The 16,587-nt window shown below is 38.4% G+C and overlaps 1 protein-coding gene across 1 annotated transcript; it reads left to right on the plus strand.

Annotated features, from left to right (window-relative positions):
• The first annotated feature begins 204 nt into the window (after nucleotides 1-204).
• Nucleotides 205-15,428, plus strand: LOC117087703 (aldo-keto reductase family 1 member C1 homolog). Its single transcript, XM_033218240.1, has 9 exons — nucleotides 205-309; nucleotides 2,873-3,040; nucleotides 3,882-3,998; nucleotides 5,302-5,379; nucleotides 5,829-5,951; nucleotides 8,795-8,904; nucleotides 9,179-9,344; nucleotides 13,311-13,393; nucleotides 15,165-15,428. Exons 1-9 carry the CDS (start codon nucleotides 226-228, stop codon nucleotides 15,205-15,207), a joined length of 972 nt encoding a protein of 323 aa, XP_033074131.1. The 5' UTR covers nucleotides 205-225; the 3' UTR covers nucleotides 15,208-15,428.
• Nucleotides 15,429-16,587: the final 1,159 nt, after the last annotated feature.

Raw genomic sequence — 16,587 nt, forward strand, 5'->3', positions numbered from 1 at the left:
TGTATCATAACTACATAATAATTTACTTAGGAATTTTCTTAGATAAGAAGCAGTTGAACTGGATTCAATTTTTATCATAGCTTATGTAAGACTGCCTCTGTCCCTCCTCTCACATGCCATTGGTTAACAAGCAGACAGTGTGTCCAGGGGCGTTGCCTGCTCATTGCTCTTATAGCCTGTGAGGGAGGAAGAAAGATACATTTGCCAACCAGGCCAGTGACAGAAATGGATTTGAAACATCAGTGTGTGAAGCTGAATGATGGTCACTTCATGCCTGTCCTGGGATTTGGCACCTATGCGCCTGCAGAGGTAATACTAATGTTTTTAGTGTTGAGAGTTTAAAGGAGCAAAGCTAGAGTAAGTGGAAGCTAGAGTAAGTGGAAGCTGACCAAGTTATCAGGCTTGTGTTCCCAAGTTACTCTGCATGACTTCCCTTTAAACGTCAGTCTTTGTTCTGCAATGCAGTCTGGTCACAGGGTCATCTACTGCTTATTTGGGGCACTGTTTTGTCTTCTGTTTATGTTTGTTTCACAGCTTGTCAGAGTCTATAAAACTCAGCAGAAAGAACACGGCCTGCCTGCTCCGTCTCTTGAAGATTGATTGCAATGGGAGTGGTTTCTCTGTTTCTTTGTATAGTTGAACAGATATTTACTTCTTCCAAGAAGACACAATTCAGAGGAATATTAATGGCAAAAGTTAGTGGAGACGGATTGCATGAAATCTGTTGGGAGAGTATCACTGTTCTGTTGGGCAGCCTCGTGCACCAAACTGTAATACTAGAGCTGGACTAAAGAGAATTTCCCATGTGCTACTCTCAGCTCTGGGAAAATTACCTGAAACGATAAAATATCCTCATTTTAAGAAAAAAAAAAAAAGTAAAACCTAACAAGGGAAGTTTAAATTCTTTGTCTTTGTTAATATGGGTCAGATTGGTATAAAAATACTGTAACAGAGACATTTCTTGTTTCTCTGACAAGAAAATTAATGGAATAGATTTTATTTTCTAGGCTTAGCTCTTTCTACACTGGAAGAAAACTTGTATCTCAAGACTGTCGTGGGAATACAATGTGTGTGAATAGGGACTAGTTATATAAAATTTGAGTCTCACATTTCTCATCTATACGATATAAGGATTTACAAAGGGACATTTTGAAGGCCACTGACAGGAGTGGTTTACTTTAATATAAATTGTCACGGAGAGGAAGTAAAGATGAGAACACCACTGAAACTCCACCCTTGGTGAGCCTTTGAGTGCTCGCACAACAAAGAAATGGTCAAGGATGATATGAGGAGTGGGCTGTGAGACCCAGTATCTAGTTCCTTGTAATTTTGTGGGAAAAAGAAAGCCTCAGAAATACTTTTAAGATAGGAAAACAGTTTGCTTTGTTTCTGTTTTTGTCATTTAAAAGATATACTTTCAAATCTGTATCCACATTTGTTATGTAAGTCAATAATTGTAACTTTCACTGCAATCATATGTTTCCTAAAAGAGTTGCCTTGAATTTATGGAGCTGAACCCCATTTTGCTAATCACTTACTCCCTGCAGTCTATTTCTTGAATATACAAATCAATATCCTTAGAGTATATATCTCTACTCCTAGTATTTAGTTCTGTCATGTAGACAGAATGGCCAAAGGCTGGGTAGAAAAGACTTAACATAATAGACTGCTATCCATAGATAGACAGGCCTGTTTCCAATATAAACCAGCTGGTATCTGATAAGGTAGATTTCTCGGTATTTCCTAATTTATAAGAATGGTGGCTATAAGTAACTGCTTGTGGAAACTGTGGAGTTTCTGTGCACCTGCTTTCCTTTTGGAGACTGGAAGTTTTGTGTCTGCTAGGCAGAGTGAGTCAATGTAAGCAGTCCCAGACAAAATCTTAGTAATGGAGTATGTAGAGAGCATCTCTTGTAGACAACAGTTCACATACATTTGACAAAATGTGATGCTGGATAAAGTCAGAGTGTTCTATGCAGCAACATGGTGGGAGAGGAATCACAGGAACTTACACTGTATTCCTTCATAATTACTTCCATGTGGCTATTTCCCCTTCTCTCTTTTCCTTCCTTCCTTCCTTCCTTCTTCCTTCCTTCCTTCCTTCCTCCCTCCCTCCCTTCCTTCCTTCCTTCATTCCTTTCTTCCCTCCCTTCCTCCCTCCCTCCTTCCTTTCTTTCTCTCTTTCTCTCTCTCTCTCCCTCTTTCTTTCTTTCCCTTTTCTTCTTCCTTTCCTTCTTTTTGAGATGGAGTCTCGCTATGTCGCCCAGACTGGAGTGCAATGGTGCGATCTCGGCTCACTGAAAACTCCACCTCCCGGGTTCATGCCATTCTTCTGCCTCAGCCTCCCCAGTAGCTGGGACTACAGGCACCGCCACCACGCCCGGCTAGTTTTTTTGTGTTTTTAGTAGAGACGGGGTTTCACCGTGTTAGCCAGGGTGGTCTCGGTCTCCTGACCTCATGATCCACCCGCCTCGGCCTCCCAAAGTGCTGGGATTACAGGCGTGAGACACCGAGCCCGGCCATTCCTCGTGTTAATTTCACCATACTAAAAATAATTAAGATTATATCTATAACTATAGGTTGCGTCCTGTTAATTTTTTCAAACAAAATCACTGAACCTGAAATTATTTTGGGGACACTTCCAAGTTAGTGATCAAGCAGTGATTTTCTGGGACTGCAGAAGTTCCTGCTATGCCCAACCTTTATTACTAACTGGGAAAGACCCAGGCTGACTGGGATGGACTTATGATTCTACGTATAGAACTCATCCAAGAAAGGAGGAAAAGGTGATTTTTGTGAAGGTCGCTGCTTGTGCCTGAACTAACCCTCAGGCACATTAGTCAGAAAATACTACCTTTGGTTGCTCCCCTAGGTTCCTAAAGATAAAGCTCTAGAGGCCACCAAACTGGCGATAGAAGTTGGGTTCCGCCATGTTGATTGTGCACATATTTATAATAATGAGGCGCAGGTTGGACTGGCCATCCGAAGCAAGATTGCAGATGGCAGTGTGAAGAGAGAAGACATATTCTACACTTCAAAGGTACTGTGCCTATGATGAGCTTGTGTGTACATTTGTTTATGGTGATTGTGTGGAGGTGGCAATTCTATGACTGGATCCACAGTTGAGGGTGAATTGTGCTTATTCATTTCAATTTATTCACAATTATTCATGTATGAAAAGTAAAATCAAAGGCAGAAAATGAAGATGACTTTCTCATCTTTGCAGTGTTCCAACTCATGACTTCGAAGTCCCTTTACTCTTTGAGGTCAGCACAGATCAATATGGTTTAACATAGAATATAGAATCAGAAAGAATCCTAATCATATTATCTTATTACTTACCTCCTGGGTGAGTTTCTTACATTTGTTACGATTCTCAGTTTCCATTATTATGTTGATCATACAGAGAGAGAAAGCAATATAAGCAAGCTCTGTGAGTATTAAATAATAATGCCTACATTGTCTCAAATTGTGTCCAGCCCAAGTTGACATATTAAAAACTGTGTTTGCTTCCTATGCTTCTCAACCTCAAAGATACTTAGTCTTGCCCATTGGGCTGAATAGATGAAATAATTACACTACTAACGTGTTGTAAAACATACCAAAGATAATTCAGATAATGGGTATGCTTATGATTTGATAACAATTTTTACCCTTTGAGTAATTTCACTCTTTCATTCAATATATGTACTAACAATATATCCAACATATTACAAAGTTCATCAGGATATGGCAGAACAAAAGTCATCACAAGAAGAGAGAGAATAAGTTTGCCTGTGGTCATTGTGAAGTAGTAGAAAATGTCTAAATATTAGGTGGAGCAAACTAGTAAAATTGGCTCACGTTTTCATTACACAACTTCCTTTCTCTCACCTCTGCAGCTTTGGTGCAATTCCCATCGACCAGAGTTGGTCCGACCAGCCTTGGAAAGGTCACTGAAAAATCTTCAATTGGACTATGTTGACCTCTATCTTATTCATTTTCCAGTGTCTGTAAAGGTAGGCAGCTTTGTGATCAAATTGATTTCACTTTTGTTGTCAGCATAAATATTGTTCCCATGGATATTTGAACTAAGCATTTTCCTAGATTGTTTTCATGGATATTTGAACTAAGCATTTTCTTAGGAGGACATAGGGATTATAACATGGAAGAAGAGCCCTAAACATAACTCCTAATTCCCTTTCTGTTGAACACATTTTGAATCCATACTTCTGTGATGCATGTCTACAAGAAAAGAGTGCAGAATCCTCAAACCGTCTGCTTTAAAAACTTGAGGAAGTGACAATCATCTCCTTGAAGGTACAAGGTCTTAGTTATGACTCCTGAGTTCACCTCTTGGAATGTTCACAGACACAGAGTTTCATGAAGTTGTGGTGTCCAGAAAAGCTGTTGCATATAGGGTGCACAATGAGTTTCCATCCTCTTGACTCCTTTCAAGGGGCAAGAACTCAGTCCTGGAGTCTCTTAAACTACAAATCTTCATGAGAAACTGTTGCTTCTGCGTCATCTCTTTTCAAATTGAGTTTTTATTCTTGCTTAGTGATGAATTCTTGTGTCATTCGTAACTTTTGTTTTAAGGTTACGGAAATCTCCTTAGGCTAGTTAATGCAAGGGTGAGTTAGATATGAAAGTCAAAGCCATGGCTACATTAAGAATTTGATAAAATCTCTAAAAATGTATCCTTTCTCCATCCTTATCTCTGCTTTATTACAAAAGGCTTTTTAAATATTTGTTCCAACCTTTTTCATTGGTGGCATTTATGGCTTTGGAGCACTTTCAGGCTCATGGTTATTACTGTGAGCTCCTGTGCATCTCCCAACTTCCAAACTAGCCTTGAAAACACCTCCATGGACCATGATTGGTTCATGGTCCTGTCCATGGAACATCACATGTTCAGGGAGATAAAGAACTCTGATAGTGGCATCTGGGTCAAAAGTACAATCCTTTATTCCTGGATATCAAGGTCTTTTGCAGTTGAAGAGAGGTATTGCCACAGAGAAAATTATAGGAGCAGAAGAAAGTAATGTAAGTCAATGATGACACTCCATTACCAACCAGAAAGATGGTATTTATTTATACATATAATAGTTATAAGAGATTAGAGGAAGTCTGTCTCCTGAAGACATTCCTTATACCTTCATATGTAGCACACTTTGTACATATCACTCTCAGGAGCATTGCATCACCTACATCACGGAGGATTAGTGTCCTTAAATGTACCTCAGAGCATGGCTATGTGTGGGGAAATTTATGTGGAGAAATTGATTTGTGACATCACTAAATTGACTGCTTCTACTTCAGCCAGGTGAGGAACTAATCCCAAAAGATGAAAATGGAAAACTACTATTTGACACAGTGGATCTCTGTGCTACGTGGGAGGTGAGTGCTTGGAGGAGAGCACAGATAAGAAAGATGAGATAGGAGACATCTGGTTCCTATCTTCCAAGTACAAGAATGGAAAACGCACCATTGGATCAAAACCTTAGGAGCTTTACAAAGGTAGTTTTTGTGAGCAGTGATGAAAAAGAAATGACAGGCATACAAAAGAGAGAAGTGGAGGAGAAGGGTTGGGGGTAAGGAGGACTGGGATTTCTTTCCTTGCCTGTGCACTAGACTCTCCAGTTTCCTAAGGAGGAAACAGAAATCCTTACTCTTGCAATCACTATCTTCTTCTCCAATTTTCTGTTTTATTTTCTCCCTTTTAAGAACCACAGCTACATAGTTTGATTGTCATATCTAGACAGTTGTTTCTTTCACAGTTCTGTGTCACATTTATCTTGGTCTTCAGTTGACTACACTAATGACACCTCACAATTCCTTTTTCCCAGGCCATGGAGAAATGTAAAGATGCAGGATTGGCCAAGTCCATCGGGGTGTCCAACTTCAATCGCAGGCAGCTGGAAATGATCCTCAACAAGCCAGGGCTCAAGTACAAACCTGTCTGCAACCAGGTGAGCGCCCTCAGCCTCCTGTCTTTTCTGCTCTTCATGCCCCTCTTTCTGTCCTATTGCCAAGTATCCATTCATTTAGTCCCACTTATCTTTGTAAAAGAGAAGATTCTAGAGAGCAAAGCCTCTGTCTAGAAGGGCATAGAGGGCTCCTACTGGTACCCAGCTTAGAAAAGTCTTATGGAAAGGTGTTGCAACTTTGATGCTGAATTGTGAGTTATATTTAGAGGAAATCAGTTCAATCAAGGAGGCCAAGGATTGTCAATTAGATTCAGGGAAAGGTGGACTTACCCCTAAGCTATGAAAGATGACCAGAGAGTGGATGGGTCAAGTTGATTTGGAGGAAATTGTGCATAGATATGAAGCCATGAAAAGATGGAATGAGCAGTACATAAGGAGAGAGTAAGAGCAAGAGAAGAGAAATACTAGGGATTTCCATGGGGTTCAGATGTCTCAGTGCCTCTTGGTATCTCTGCTTTCACACTCCTTGACCAAGGGCATAGATACACTAAAAATTATCTGCAGACAATGAAGGTCATCCATGGTAGAAAGAGAAACTGACATGTTTATGGAGATATCTGTTCACAGTGGATGAAATCAACACTGAGGAAGGTTCAGGAGAACATCGAGCTGACCAATGACTGCCCCGCTCCTAGTCTGCTGCTGTTCTTTGGAGTCTGTCATGCAATCAGCTGCTTAAACACATCTATTCTGTGCATGGTTCTTTCATAGCCTAGACATAATTCCATCTTTTCCTTGCATCCTGATTGATGATTCCAGGCCTTCTTGATCAAATTGACTACCCCCAAATGTTACACACATTTCAGCATTAAAATCACCACACCTTTCCCAGTACCTTATACTTTTTTGTTTTATTTCATTTTTAAAAATTTAGAGTTAATGAGTAAAAATCAACAGTGGAAATACATAATGTATAAAATGTGTGAATTTGGTATAATGATATGGTGCCATGATAATTACATAAAAGCAATGAGAAATTAATGTGGTTTTAATATTAGTAGTTCCCCAATTTTTAATATGGCAATTTTCAAACTTTCCAAAAATTTGATAAAAATACTACTGGAGACCTATGTTACCATTTGTATTCAAAATTACTAACATTTTGCAACGTTATATGGGGTATATCTGCATAAATACATATAATGTTTCTAGAACCTCTTCAAAGTAAATTGTAAAGATGCCAATTGACCCCTGGAGATCTCTCCAAGCATGTCACAGGAATGAAGATATTCTCCCAGTTACAGTGTCATTACTGTATCTAAGAACATCATCTACAGTGCCCTCACGTCATTTGGTATCCAGTCCATATTTGAATTTTCCATTGTTTAATCAAAATGTCTTTTGTGGCTCTCCTTTTTTTAACCAGAATTCAGTTGTTTTTATACCATTGTATTTTGATATCAGTTAACTTGTTTTTCCCAGTTATTGAAGGTTTCTGTAAATTAGAAATTAGATGAAAGTGTTTTATTACATTGGTTTAAACCTTTGGGGCAAGAAAATGTTTTTATCATGCCGTGTTTTTCAAACTGCATCACACTAGACTGCATACAATCACAGAATGCCCCACTAGTGGTGAAGCTAGTTTTAAAAACTTGGTTAAACTAACGATGGTCAGATCTGTTGTTTTTAACACATGTTTTCTCTTTAACGATTACTAGTAATCTGCTGGGGTATAATTATCGACAGAAGAAGTCATAGTTCCATGACAAATTTTCACATATGATTGAGTATACATCAGTGATTTGAACTTTTTTGTGTTGTATTTCTGTTCTCTTGTTTGTTATTTCCTTGGGTTTTTTACAGAAAATTTTCAATTTTAACCACTTGTTTAACTACTCTTACCTGACATTTTACTAAAAATAGTTTCTCAACAAGTAAAAGTAATATACTATTATTCTGCTAAGTCCGGGTAAAAGTTAATATCTTCCTTCAATTAGCAATGTACTGTGAATGTAATTACTGTAATGACCACCATCAGAGTAGACAAATATTTGTGTTCTTTTTCTCATTCTCTCACTAATTACTATAGACTCATGGATTTTTATCCTATGCTTTTTAATTCATTTTACTTATTTTTCAATGCTCATGTCTACTCAGTAGGTATATATGTATGTATGTATATGTGTGTGTGTATGTATATATATATATGAAAGAAGAATTTGATCAAAGACTCCTGAGGGTAGGTCTAAAAGACAAAGCACTTGTTTCATAGGAAACCCACTGGTGACATTTGAGATGTCACCATACAAATCCATCATACAAAAAGGAAAAGTAATGAAAGATTGTTAAAATTATCAGTATTTATACATATATGTATGTTTTCTAGTTCATCCATTATATATGGATATATATGTATCTCATAGATGGCATATATGATATGTATAAAATATGTTAGATGAATTAGAAAGCATACATATATATGTATACATTTTGGTTATTAATTAGGAATCTAGTTCTTTTGTCTTTCAGACCTGCTCTCATGACTCTTTGAACAAATTCTTGATTTCTGGCACAAGTTGATGCCTAAGGCTCAAAGAATCTTACTTCATCCCAGCTCTGAAATTGGCCGTGTCTCCTTCTAGTGGTTGGAGTTATTGAGAAACCAGGATAGGGTTCGTAGAGGTTGCTTTTGCTCAGAAATAGCATTTCGATTTTCTTAGGAGAGAGGGATATAAAATTAAGTTGTATGTAAAACATCATTTTTTGGCAAATACTCTCTGTTCAAATGTAGTGCTCTACATTATACAGCTTCTTTTACTTTGGTGATTTTAATATTAATACAACTTTTGGATTATCTGATGCTTTTCCATCTTGCTCATCTGCAGGTGGAATGTCATCCTTACCTCAACCAGAGAAAACTGCTGGATTTCTGCAAGTCAAAAGACATTGTTCTGGTGGCCTATAGTGCTCTGGGATCCCATCGAGAAAAACCGTGGTAATAAGAGCAACAGGAATTTTATGTAAAACATTGTTTCGATTTCAGAAAATTTAATTAGCTCATGCTGTTTCCTGGAGTTCACTCACAGCTGACTTGGGGTGAGGGAAGAATTTGCATTTCTGACAAGATCCCAGCTGATGCTGAGGCTGCTGTTCAGGGGCCTCACGTGAGCAGCTCTGGTGCAGAGTGGACGCCTTAGTCTGTTTAGGGAGCCGCCTAACAAACTGTATCCCCAGCCTCAGGACTTCAGCATTTCTGCCTTTCCTTCCAGGGTGGACCAGAACTCCCCAGTTCTCTTGGAGGACCCAGTCCTTTGTGCCTTGGCAAAAAAGCACAAGCGAACCCCAGCCCTGATTGCCCTGCGCTACCAGCTGCAGCGTGGCGTTGTGGTCCTGGCCAAGAGCTTCAGTGAGCAGCGAATCAGGGAGAACATGAAGGTGAGGAGCCGGGCTGTGGGCCTCAGGACTGCTGCACAGTGTCCTTCACACGTGTACTTCTTGTAAGGCTCTCAGGACACCCTTGGGCCAGCTCCATTTCCCTGTATTTCCTATGCATGAATTCTTTGTGTACATCACAAGGATTTCTTCTACTCTGACACAGGAGAGGCAACACAGGTGGAGAGAAATAGGATGGGATCAAAACCAGAGATTTGAATTAGCATTAAGTCAGAGATATCCATATCCCTCTGCTAGGGATATGTCTTTTTTTTTATTTTCTGTAATGAGGTGTTTGATTAGATGTTTTTTAGTCTTCAAATCATCGTGAATTTTTTTTTGTATATTTATGTAGTATAAATTCCTTATATTTATTCTCTTAGAATTTTGTCTTTGTGAATTGTTTGTTTAACTCTGCCTTTTTTTTTATGAGGTGGTCGTTCGTCTTTATTTTTATGTGTAGGAGACCATATTTATTCCAACATCTAAGGTTATAAGCCAAACCCAGTTAACACAAAGGCTTAATGCAAAAGCATTTGTTGAGCTCAAGATTCCATGGTTAGAAAATTAGCCTGGGCTCAGCCTGAACTCAGTCCAGTCCTTCTGTTCTTGGCCGGGCTCTCATGTGTGTGCACAGCAGTGAGGCAGCTCTGCTTCAGGATGTCCATGGGGCAACTGTCTGAGCGCCCCCCTCTCCCATGCAGTTCTTTATCCTCCAGCCATCCAGCCCAGGGTTCGTCATGGAACTGGGCACGACCCTAAGGCAGTGAGTGGACACGTGCAAAGCCTTTTCATGTCTAGGCTCAGAGCTGCCAACCATTGCTTCTGGGAAATTCTATCACCTAATGCAAGTTACAGGATAGGTCAGACTCAAGGGGTGAGGAAATACACACCACCTCTTATTGGAAGGAGCTGGAAATTCATATAACCAAGCAAGTGGATACAGGGACATGTGATTGTTAGAGGGCATGTTCCTAATTAATCTATCAGTTATATGATATGTGTGAAATAATATATTAATAAGTATATGTATGAATATGAATATATCTAAATTGATGTATTATTTCATATATTCTCAAGAATACATCCAAGTCTCTAGAGAATATCCAAATACATACATATGTTTGTTTTCTAATTAGTTATATATAGATACATGAAATATGCATCATATATGGTATATATATATTGTAAATCCTATGTCGTATATATGACATATATCACATATATGTATATGTCACTATTTTCTAAAACCTTAAGTAAAATCAGTGTAGAAACCCATAGGATACTCTGAAATAATGACACAGAGAATGAGAAAGAAAGTAAAAAATGACAATGAAACAATAGATGAATCTAGGTAATGGCATTCACTATATGATTTTAAAAATATTTTTAGACATTAGAAAACTGACAAAACAAAAAGGAAATGTTATGAAAGACTGTGGAAATTATCAGTATTTATACATGTGTGTATGTTCTTTAATTCATCTAGTATACATAGATATATATATGACATGTGTTATATATGTTAAATTAATTAGAAACCACATATATATGTATTTATTCTGGATATTAATTCTTTAGGGACTTGAATGTATTCTTGAAATAACGTCTTCCAAATTTTACCTGTGTTGTCATATTCTCTGTGGTTATGTTTTCACAAACAAAAGTTTCTATCCTTCATGTAGACTCATTTTTCATGCCTCTTTCTTGTGGTTGGTGAATTTTGTGTCTTATCCTATATTGGGACTATCACAATATTTTACTGTGTTAGCTTACAAAATTATTAATATTCTTTCCTTATAAATTTAGTTAATTCGAATGGGATTGACTTTTTAAATACGATATGAAATAAGGATCCAAACATGCATATCTAATTTTTGAATTTTTAGCAAAATTTCCCACCGACATTTATTGAAAAGTTCATATTTGCTCACATAACTTGACATTTTTTTACCTGTAACATATATGAAATTTCCATGAACAATTATCTGGCCTCTCTTCCATCTTCAGTTCACTTATTTACTTTTCTGTACTATGATGTTAAAAAGTAAGTTTCACTTCCAATATGTTACAAATAATTTTCTAACGTCTTCATTTATTTAATAATATCTTAGCTATTCTTGACTAATGTATTATTTAAAATTTTGAATCATCTCATTAACTTCCACAAGCAAGTAAATGTTTTAATCTCTTATTGACATTTAATAAGCCTGCAGATCAATGTGGAGAGAACCGAATCTTTGACAATATTGAGATTTCCAATCCATGATCATATGAATTTCCCACTACTTATTAATAAATTATCTTTTAATAAATATATCATTAATTTCATAACTTTCTCCATTACTGTTAATTTTTTTTTTTTTTTTGGAGATGGAGTCTCACTGCGTCACCCAGGGTGAGTGCAGTGGCACAATCTCGGCTAACTGCAACCTCCGCCTCCTGGGTTCAAGCAGTTCTCCTGCCTCAGCCTCCCGAGTAGCTGGGACTACAGGCACACACTGCAATACTCAGCTAATTTTTTGTATTTTAGTAGAGATGGGGTTTCACTGTGTTGCCCAAGCTGTTCTTGAACTCCTGAACTCAGGCAAACCTCCCGCATCGGCCTCCCAAAGTGCTAGGATTACAGGCGAGAGCCACCGCGCCTAGTAATTACTGATACTTTTAATAGTTTTTGATCGCTTTTCATTTTTGTTTTGTGGACTTTCTAATGTATAGAAATACTACAAGAATAATGCAACAAATGCGCTTACCTGGATTCATCAAGTGCTACATGGTTGTCATTTTTTTTTATTATACTTTAAGTTCTAGGGGACATGTGCACAATGTGCAGGTTTGTTACATATGTATACACGTGCCATGTTGGTGTGCTGCACCCATTAACTCATCATTTACATTAGGTATATCTCCTAATGCTCTCTCTCTCCCCTCCCCCCAACCCACAATAGGCCCCGGTGTGTGATGTTGCCCTTCCTGTGTCCAAGTGATCTGATTGTTCAATTCCCACCTATGAGTGAGAACATGTGGTGTTTGGTTTTCTGTTCTTGCTATAGTTTGCTGAGAATGATGGTTTCCAGCTGCATCCATGTCCCTACAAAGGACATGAACTCATCCATTTTTATGGCTGCATAGTATTCCATGATGTATATGTGCCACATTTTCTTAATCTAGTCTGTAACTGATGGACATTTGGGTTGATTCCAAGTCTTTGCTATTGTGAATAGTGCCACAATAAACACACGTGTGCATGTGTCTTTATATTGGCATGATTTATAATCCTTTGAGTATACACCCAGTAATGGGATGACTGGGCCAAATGGTATTTCTAGTTCTAGATCCTTGAGGAATCATTTTTTACTCTCTCTTTCTCTTATTTTCTGTATCACTCTTTCAGTTTTCCTATGAATTTGTACACTTATTTGATTGAATGAGTTAGAGTGACATCTTTTTGATATTTAGAATCTCCCAAATTTACACAGTTGAGTACCCATGCCTTTTGAATGTGCAATCATTAGTATTTAGACAATTATTGGCTTGAGTTATGTTGAAAACTGTTTTTTCCTATTATACCTGCTCATTGGAGAGATAGATATTCAATGTTATTCATCAAACCTACTAAATTACGCTAGACATTACAAAATTTGCCTCTAGATTCTTGTGGGTCTTCTAGGTACATGACCCTATCATGTGTGCACAATGTCAGCTGTTTCTTCTTCAGCATCTTGAGATATTCTCTTTGTCTGCAGTGTTGTGCAGTTTCAAAATATTTTATCTGGGAATGGATTTTTGTTTATTTTTCGTCTGGTTTTCATTGACCACTTGAATGGTTAGAGAGGTCTTTCATAAATTTTGGAAACGTATCGATCTTTGAAGTATTGTCTCTGCACCCTACTGTCTGACGTACTTGGTGGTTCCCAGTTGGCAATGATGTAATCTAAAAATAATTAAAGTTTTCTATTACTTTGATAGGTGTTTGAATTCCAGTTGACTTCAGAGGACATGAAAGCCATAGATGACCTAGACAGAAATACACGATATTTGACCCCTGATATGTAAGTAATTTTGGTGATGGGTGTCCTAATTTATTTTCAGAGGAGGAATGTAGCATGGGTGTTGAGAGTGACCTCCACACCAGGGGCACAGAGGCCAATGTGAGACAGAGGTGAGACAGGAGCTTTCTGGACCTCTCCTCATGGACTCACTCCAGAGCCCTGTTCTCTGGCAGGGAGAGAGGCCCGGAGTCAGTGTGGTCAACCTGTCCCTCTGCTCTCATGACTCCATGGAACTCTCCAGAGCAGCCAAGATCATTGCTGAATCTGCACCTTCCATGTAGGGTGCCGTTTGTACTACTGTCTCGTGTACATACTGCGGATATTGCCCATGTGGTCACATTAGATGTTTCCAAATTTGTGCTTATATGTTGCTCTTCCCAACCTGCTAAATATCTTACCAGATCAAAGGGAGTTCCATCAACCTTGTGGGCCAGGTTCCAATTCCCACCTACTTCACGTGGAATTGCTTGCTAGATCCTGTCAATTAAGTATTTTTAATCATTTCAAACCTTTTTTGTGCCTTTCTTTGCATGTTTTCCCATGACCCAAACACCGCATTTGCCTCCACAAGTCAGTCTTAGTGGAGCAAACAGGAGCACTTGGCCTTGATGTTCTACAATATGGAGATCTCAGTGCAGAGAATAAAGAAATTTTGAAATCAAATGAAGAGTGTAGATGCAAAAGCACCATTGTTGGAGATAATTTATGACCAATAACAGATGTTTACTGTTCCTCTATGTTCTAAGGTTCTAGGATTCATAGAAGGCTACTCACAAAATGAGGGAAAAAAAGAAGTTATGTTCCTGATGGCAGTGGAGATTTTAACAAGTAATAGAGATGATGAGATAATGTGTGAATAAAACAAACACAATGGTACATCATAAGTACCCAAAATTTGTAGATATTATTAGTAGCATTTTATTATTTAGAGAAAAATACAAAATGAAAAAGGAAATCATAAAAAAGAAAAGTGGCAAGCATTAGAAATTTTTTACAACCAATTAACGTTTTCTAGGATCATAAAATCAATCACTAGTGCTATTTCATAGAATTCAAATATGATCTGGAGTAAACCACTTGCAAGCTTCCAAGTGTTTGCTCTTGGTGTAAGGATATCACAAAGGATAGGCTCAATTCCCTAATTAACAAGTTGTAACTGTACATGTGAGCAGTCATTTATCTGTGTCTTTATATTTTGGGTTATTTCTGCCTATAAAATGGTTTATGCATTGTAGCTCTTTGGATATTGGACCCTATATCAAACACAACAATTTACATTTCTGAATCTAACCAAGTGTGTTGCATATGATAGGCCGGTAGTAGGTAAGATGCATAGAAATAAAATAAAGTATAATTGCTACCAGTATAATAGTTACACTCAAAATTGTCTGTTAGTGATGATCGTATGTCTTGCTTATTCCTCTTCAAGGTAAGGCAGAATGAGTTCCTGTTTTTACTGAGAATTTGAAATAGAAAATGTCAGATATCTCTTTGCTCTGTTGACAGATGTAGAGAAATATGTTTGAACATTTGACTGTGTGTGTTTTATGTGTTCAGTTCCAGGCAGAGGAATAGAATTAAATGATTCTTTATTTTGAAAATACAGATATAATAAAGTCATGTTCATTAAACTAAGAAACACAGATTCTAGAGCAGTCAGAAAATGAACTTCTTAACATCTACACTAGTGGTGGTTTCCTAGAAATCACTGTGCTATCTGCTAGTAGCGGAGTCATTGCCATTCAGAGTGTGCACTTTTTTCTCTTTCCAGTTTGGCTGAGTCCCCTGATTATCCATTTTCTGATGAATATTAACATGGAGGGCATTGCATGAGGTCTCCCAAAAGGCCCTACATGTGGATGGTGACACAGAAGATGTCTCTATGCTGGTGACTGGACACATCGCCTCTGGTTAAATCTCTCCTGCTTGGCCACTTCATCAAGCTACAGCTAAGCCCATCAGCCAGAAAAGAAAGACAATAATTTTTTTCTCATTTTGAAAAAATTAAATGTTCTCTCCTAAAGATTCTTCACCTGCTTTGGTCTCCATTACTTCTATGTTTTCTTTCCTTCTGACACACTAGTGAACCAAAATTGTGATTTGCCTATACGTTTAGGGCCAGAATTGGAAAGTGAAATCAACCATTTAAGATTCATTTCTGCAGTGGGAGTGGATGGAGGTTCACCCTCTGGGAAAGGGGCAGGTGACAGGTGTTTATCAGTCAGTGGCTCTCTAGCTGTTGTTGGAAGAAGCACAGGCAGCATGGAGTCTAGAGGGTGAGCGATATTGACCAGCAATTCATGGGCTCCCTGCAGCAGTGTGAGGGTCAGAGTTTCTGGAGCTTGGGAGGAGGCATCCCTGTGAGAGGGGGCATTAGGGAGGTGGAAGGGCACCCACTAGGCAAAGTGATTAGAAGTCAGGTATGAGGAGGTTAAATAAGAGAGAGTCGAGTACATCTCTGGTTGGAAAAACATATCAGCACCCTTTTTTTTCTGATCATTATATCTTGTTCATCAAAAGAAACTTTCCAGGATGTTTTAACAAACCCCACAGCTGAGAGTCAGGCGTGAATCTTTGATGTGTGCCCAGTCACAGTGTTGACCCTATTGGTCTGTGGTAGGGCAGGACATCAAAGACATCATTGAATAATCACATTTCCCTGACTACTTCATATTTGGAAAATATTCTTAGATTGTAAAAATGTACTGTTCATTTGTTATATTCAATTGTTTAAATGTTTTATGCTTTAAACAAGGCATGGTTACCATGTAGCTTAAATCTTAAGTACCCTAGGATTGTTGGAATAGTAAATGAACATCATACTTAGGAATATAGCTAAGTATGGGGAAAGATCTCTACAAGAAAAATTTTAGGCCGGGTGCGGTGGCTCAAGCCTGTAATCCCAGCACTTTGGGAGGCCGAGACGGGCGGATCACGAGGTCAGGAGATCAAGACCATCCTGGCTAACACGGTGAAACCCCGTCTCTACTAAAAATACAAAAACTAGCCGGGCGAGGTGGCGGGCGCCTGTAGTCCCAGCTACTCGGGAGGCTGAGGCAGGAGAATGGTGTAAACCCGGGAGGCGGAGCTTGCAGTGAGCTGAGATCCGGCCACTGCACTCCAGTCCGGGCGACAGAGCGAGACTCAGCCTCAAAAAAAAAAAAAAAAAAAATTTTAAAAGCTACTCAAAGAAA

This window comes from Trachypithecus francoisi, unplaced genomic scaffold, assembly GCF_009764315.1.
Source record: "Trachypithecus francoisi isolate TF-2019V2 unplaced genomic scaffold, Tfra_2.0 Contig00681, whole genome shotgun sequence".
NCBI lineage: Eukaryota > Metazoa > Chordata > Mammalia > Primates > Cercopithecidae > Trachypithecus > Trachypithecus francoisi.

What these genes read in the sequence shown, in the direction of transcription:
- LOC117087703 (XM_033218240.1), top strand. Translation starts at nt 226, where the DNA reads ATGGATTTGAAACATCAGTGTGTGAAGCTGAATGATGGTCACTTCATG. An exon ending in ATCTCTGTGCTACGTGGGAG is followed by an intron (nt 5,380 to 5,828) that starts GTGAGTGCTTGG and finishes CCTTTTTCCCAG; the next exon opens with GCCATGGAGAAATGTAAAGA. An exon ending in ACAAACCTGTCTGCAACCAG is followed by an intron (nt 5,952 to 8,794) that starts GTGAGCGCCCTC and finishes GCTCATCTGCAG; the next exon opens with GTGGAATGTCATCCTTACCT.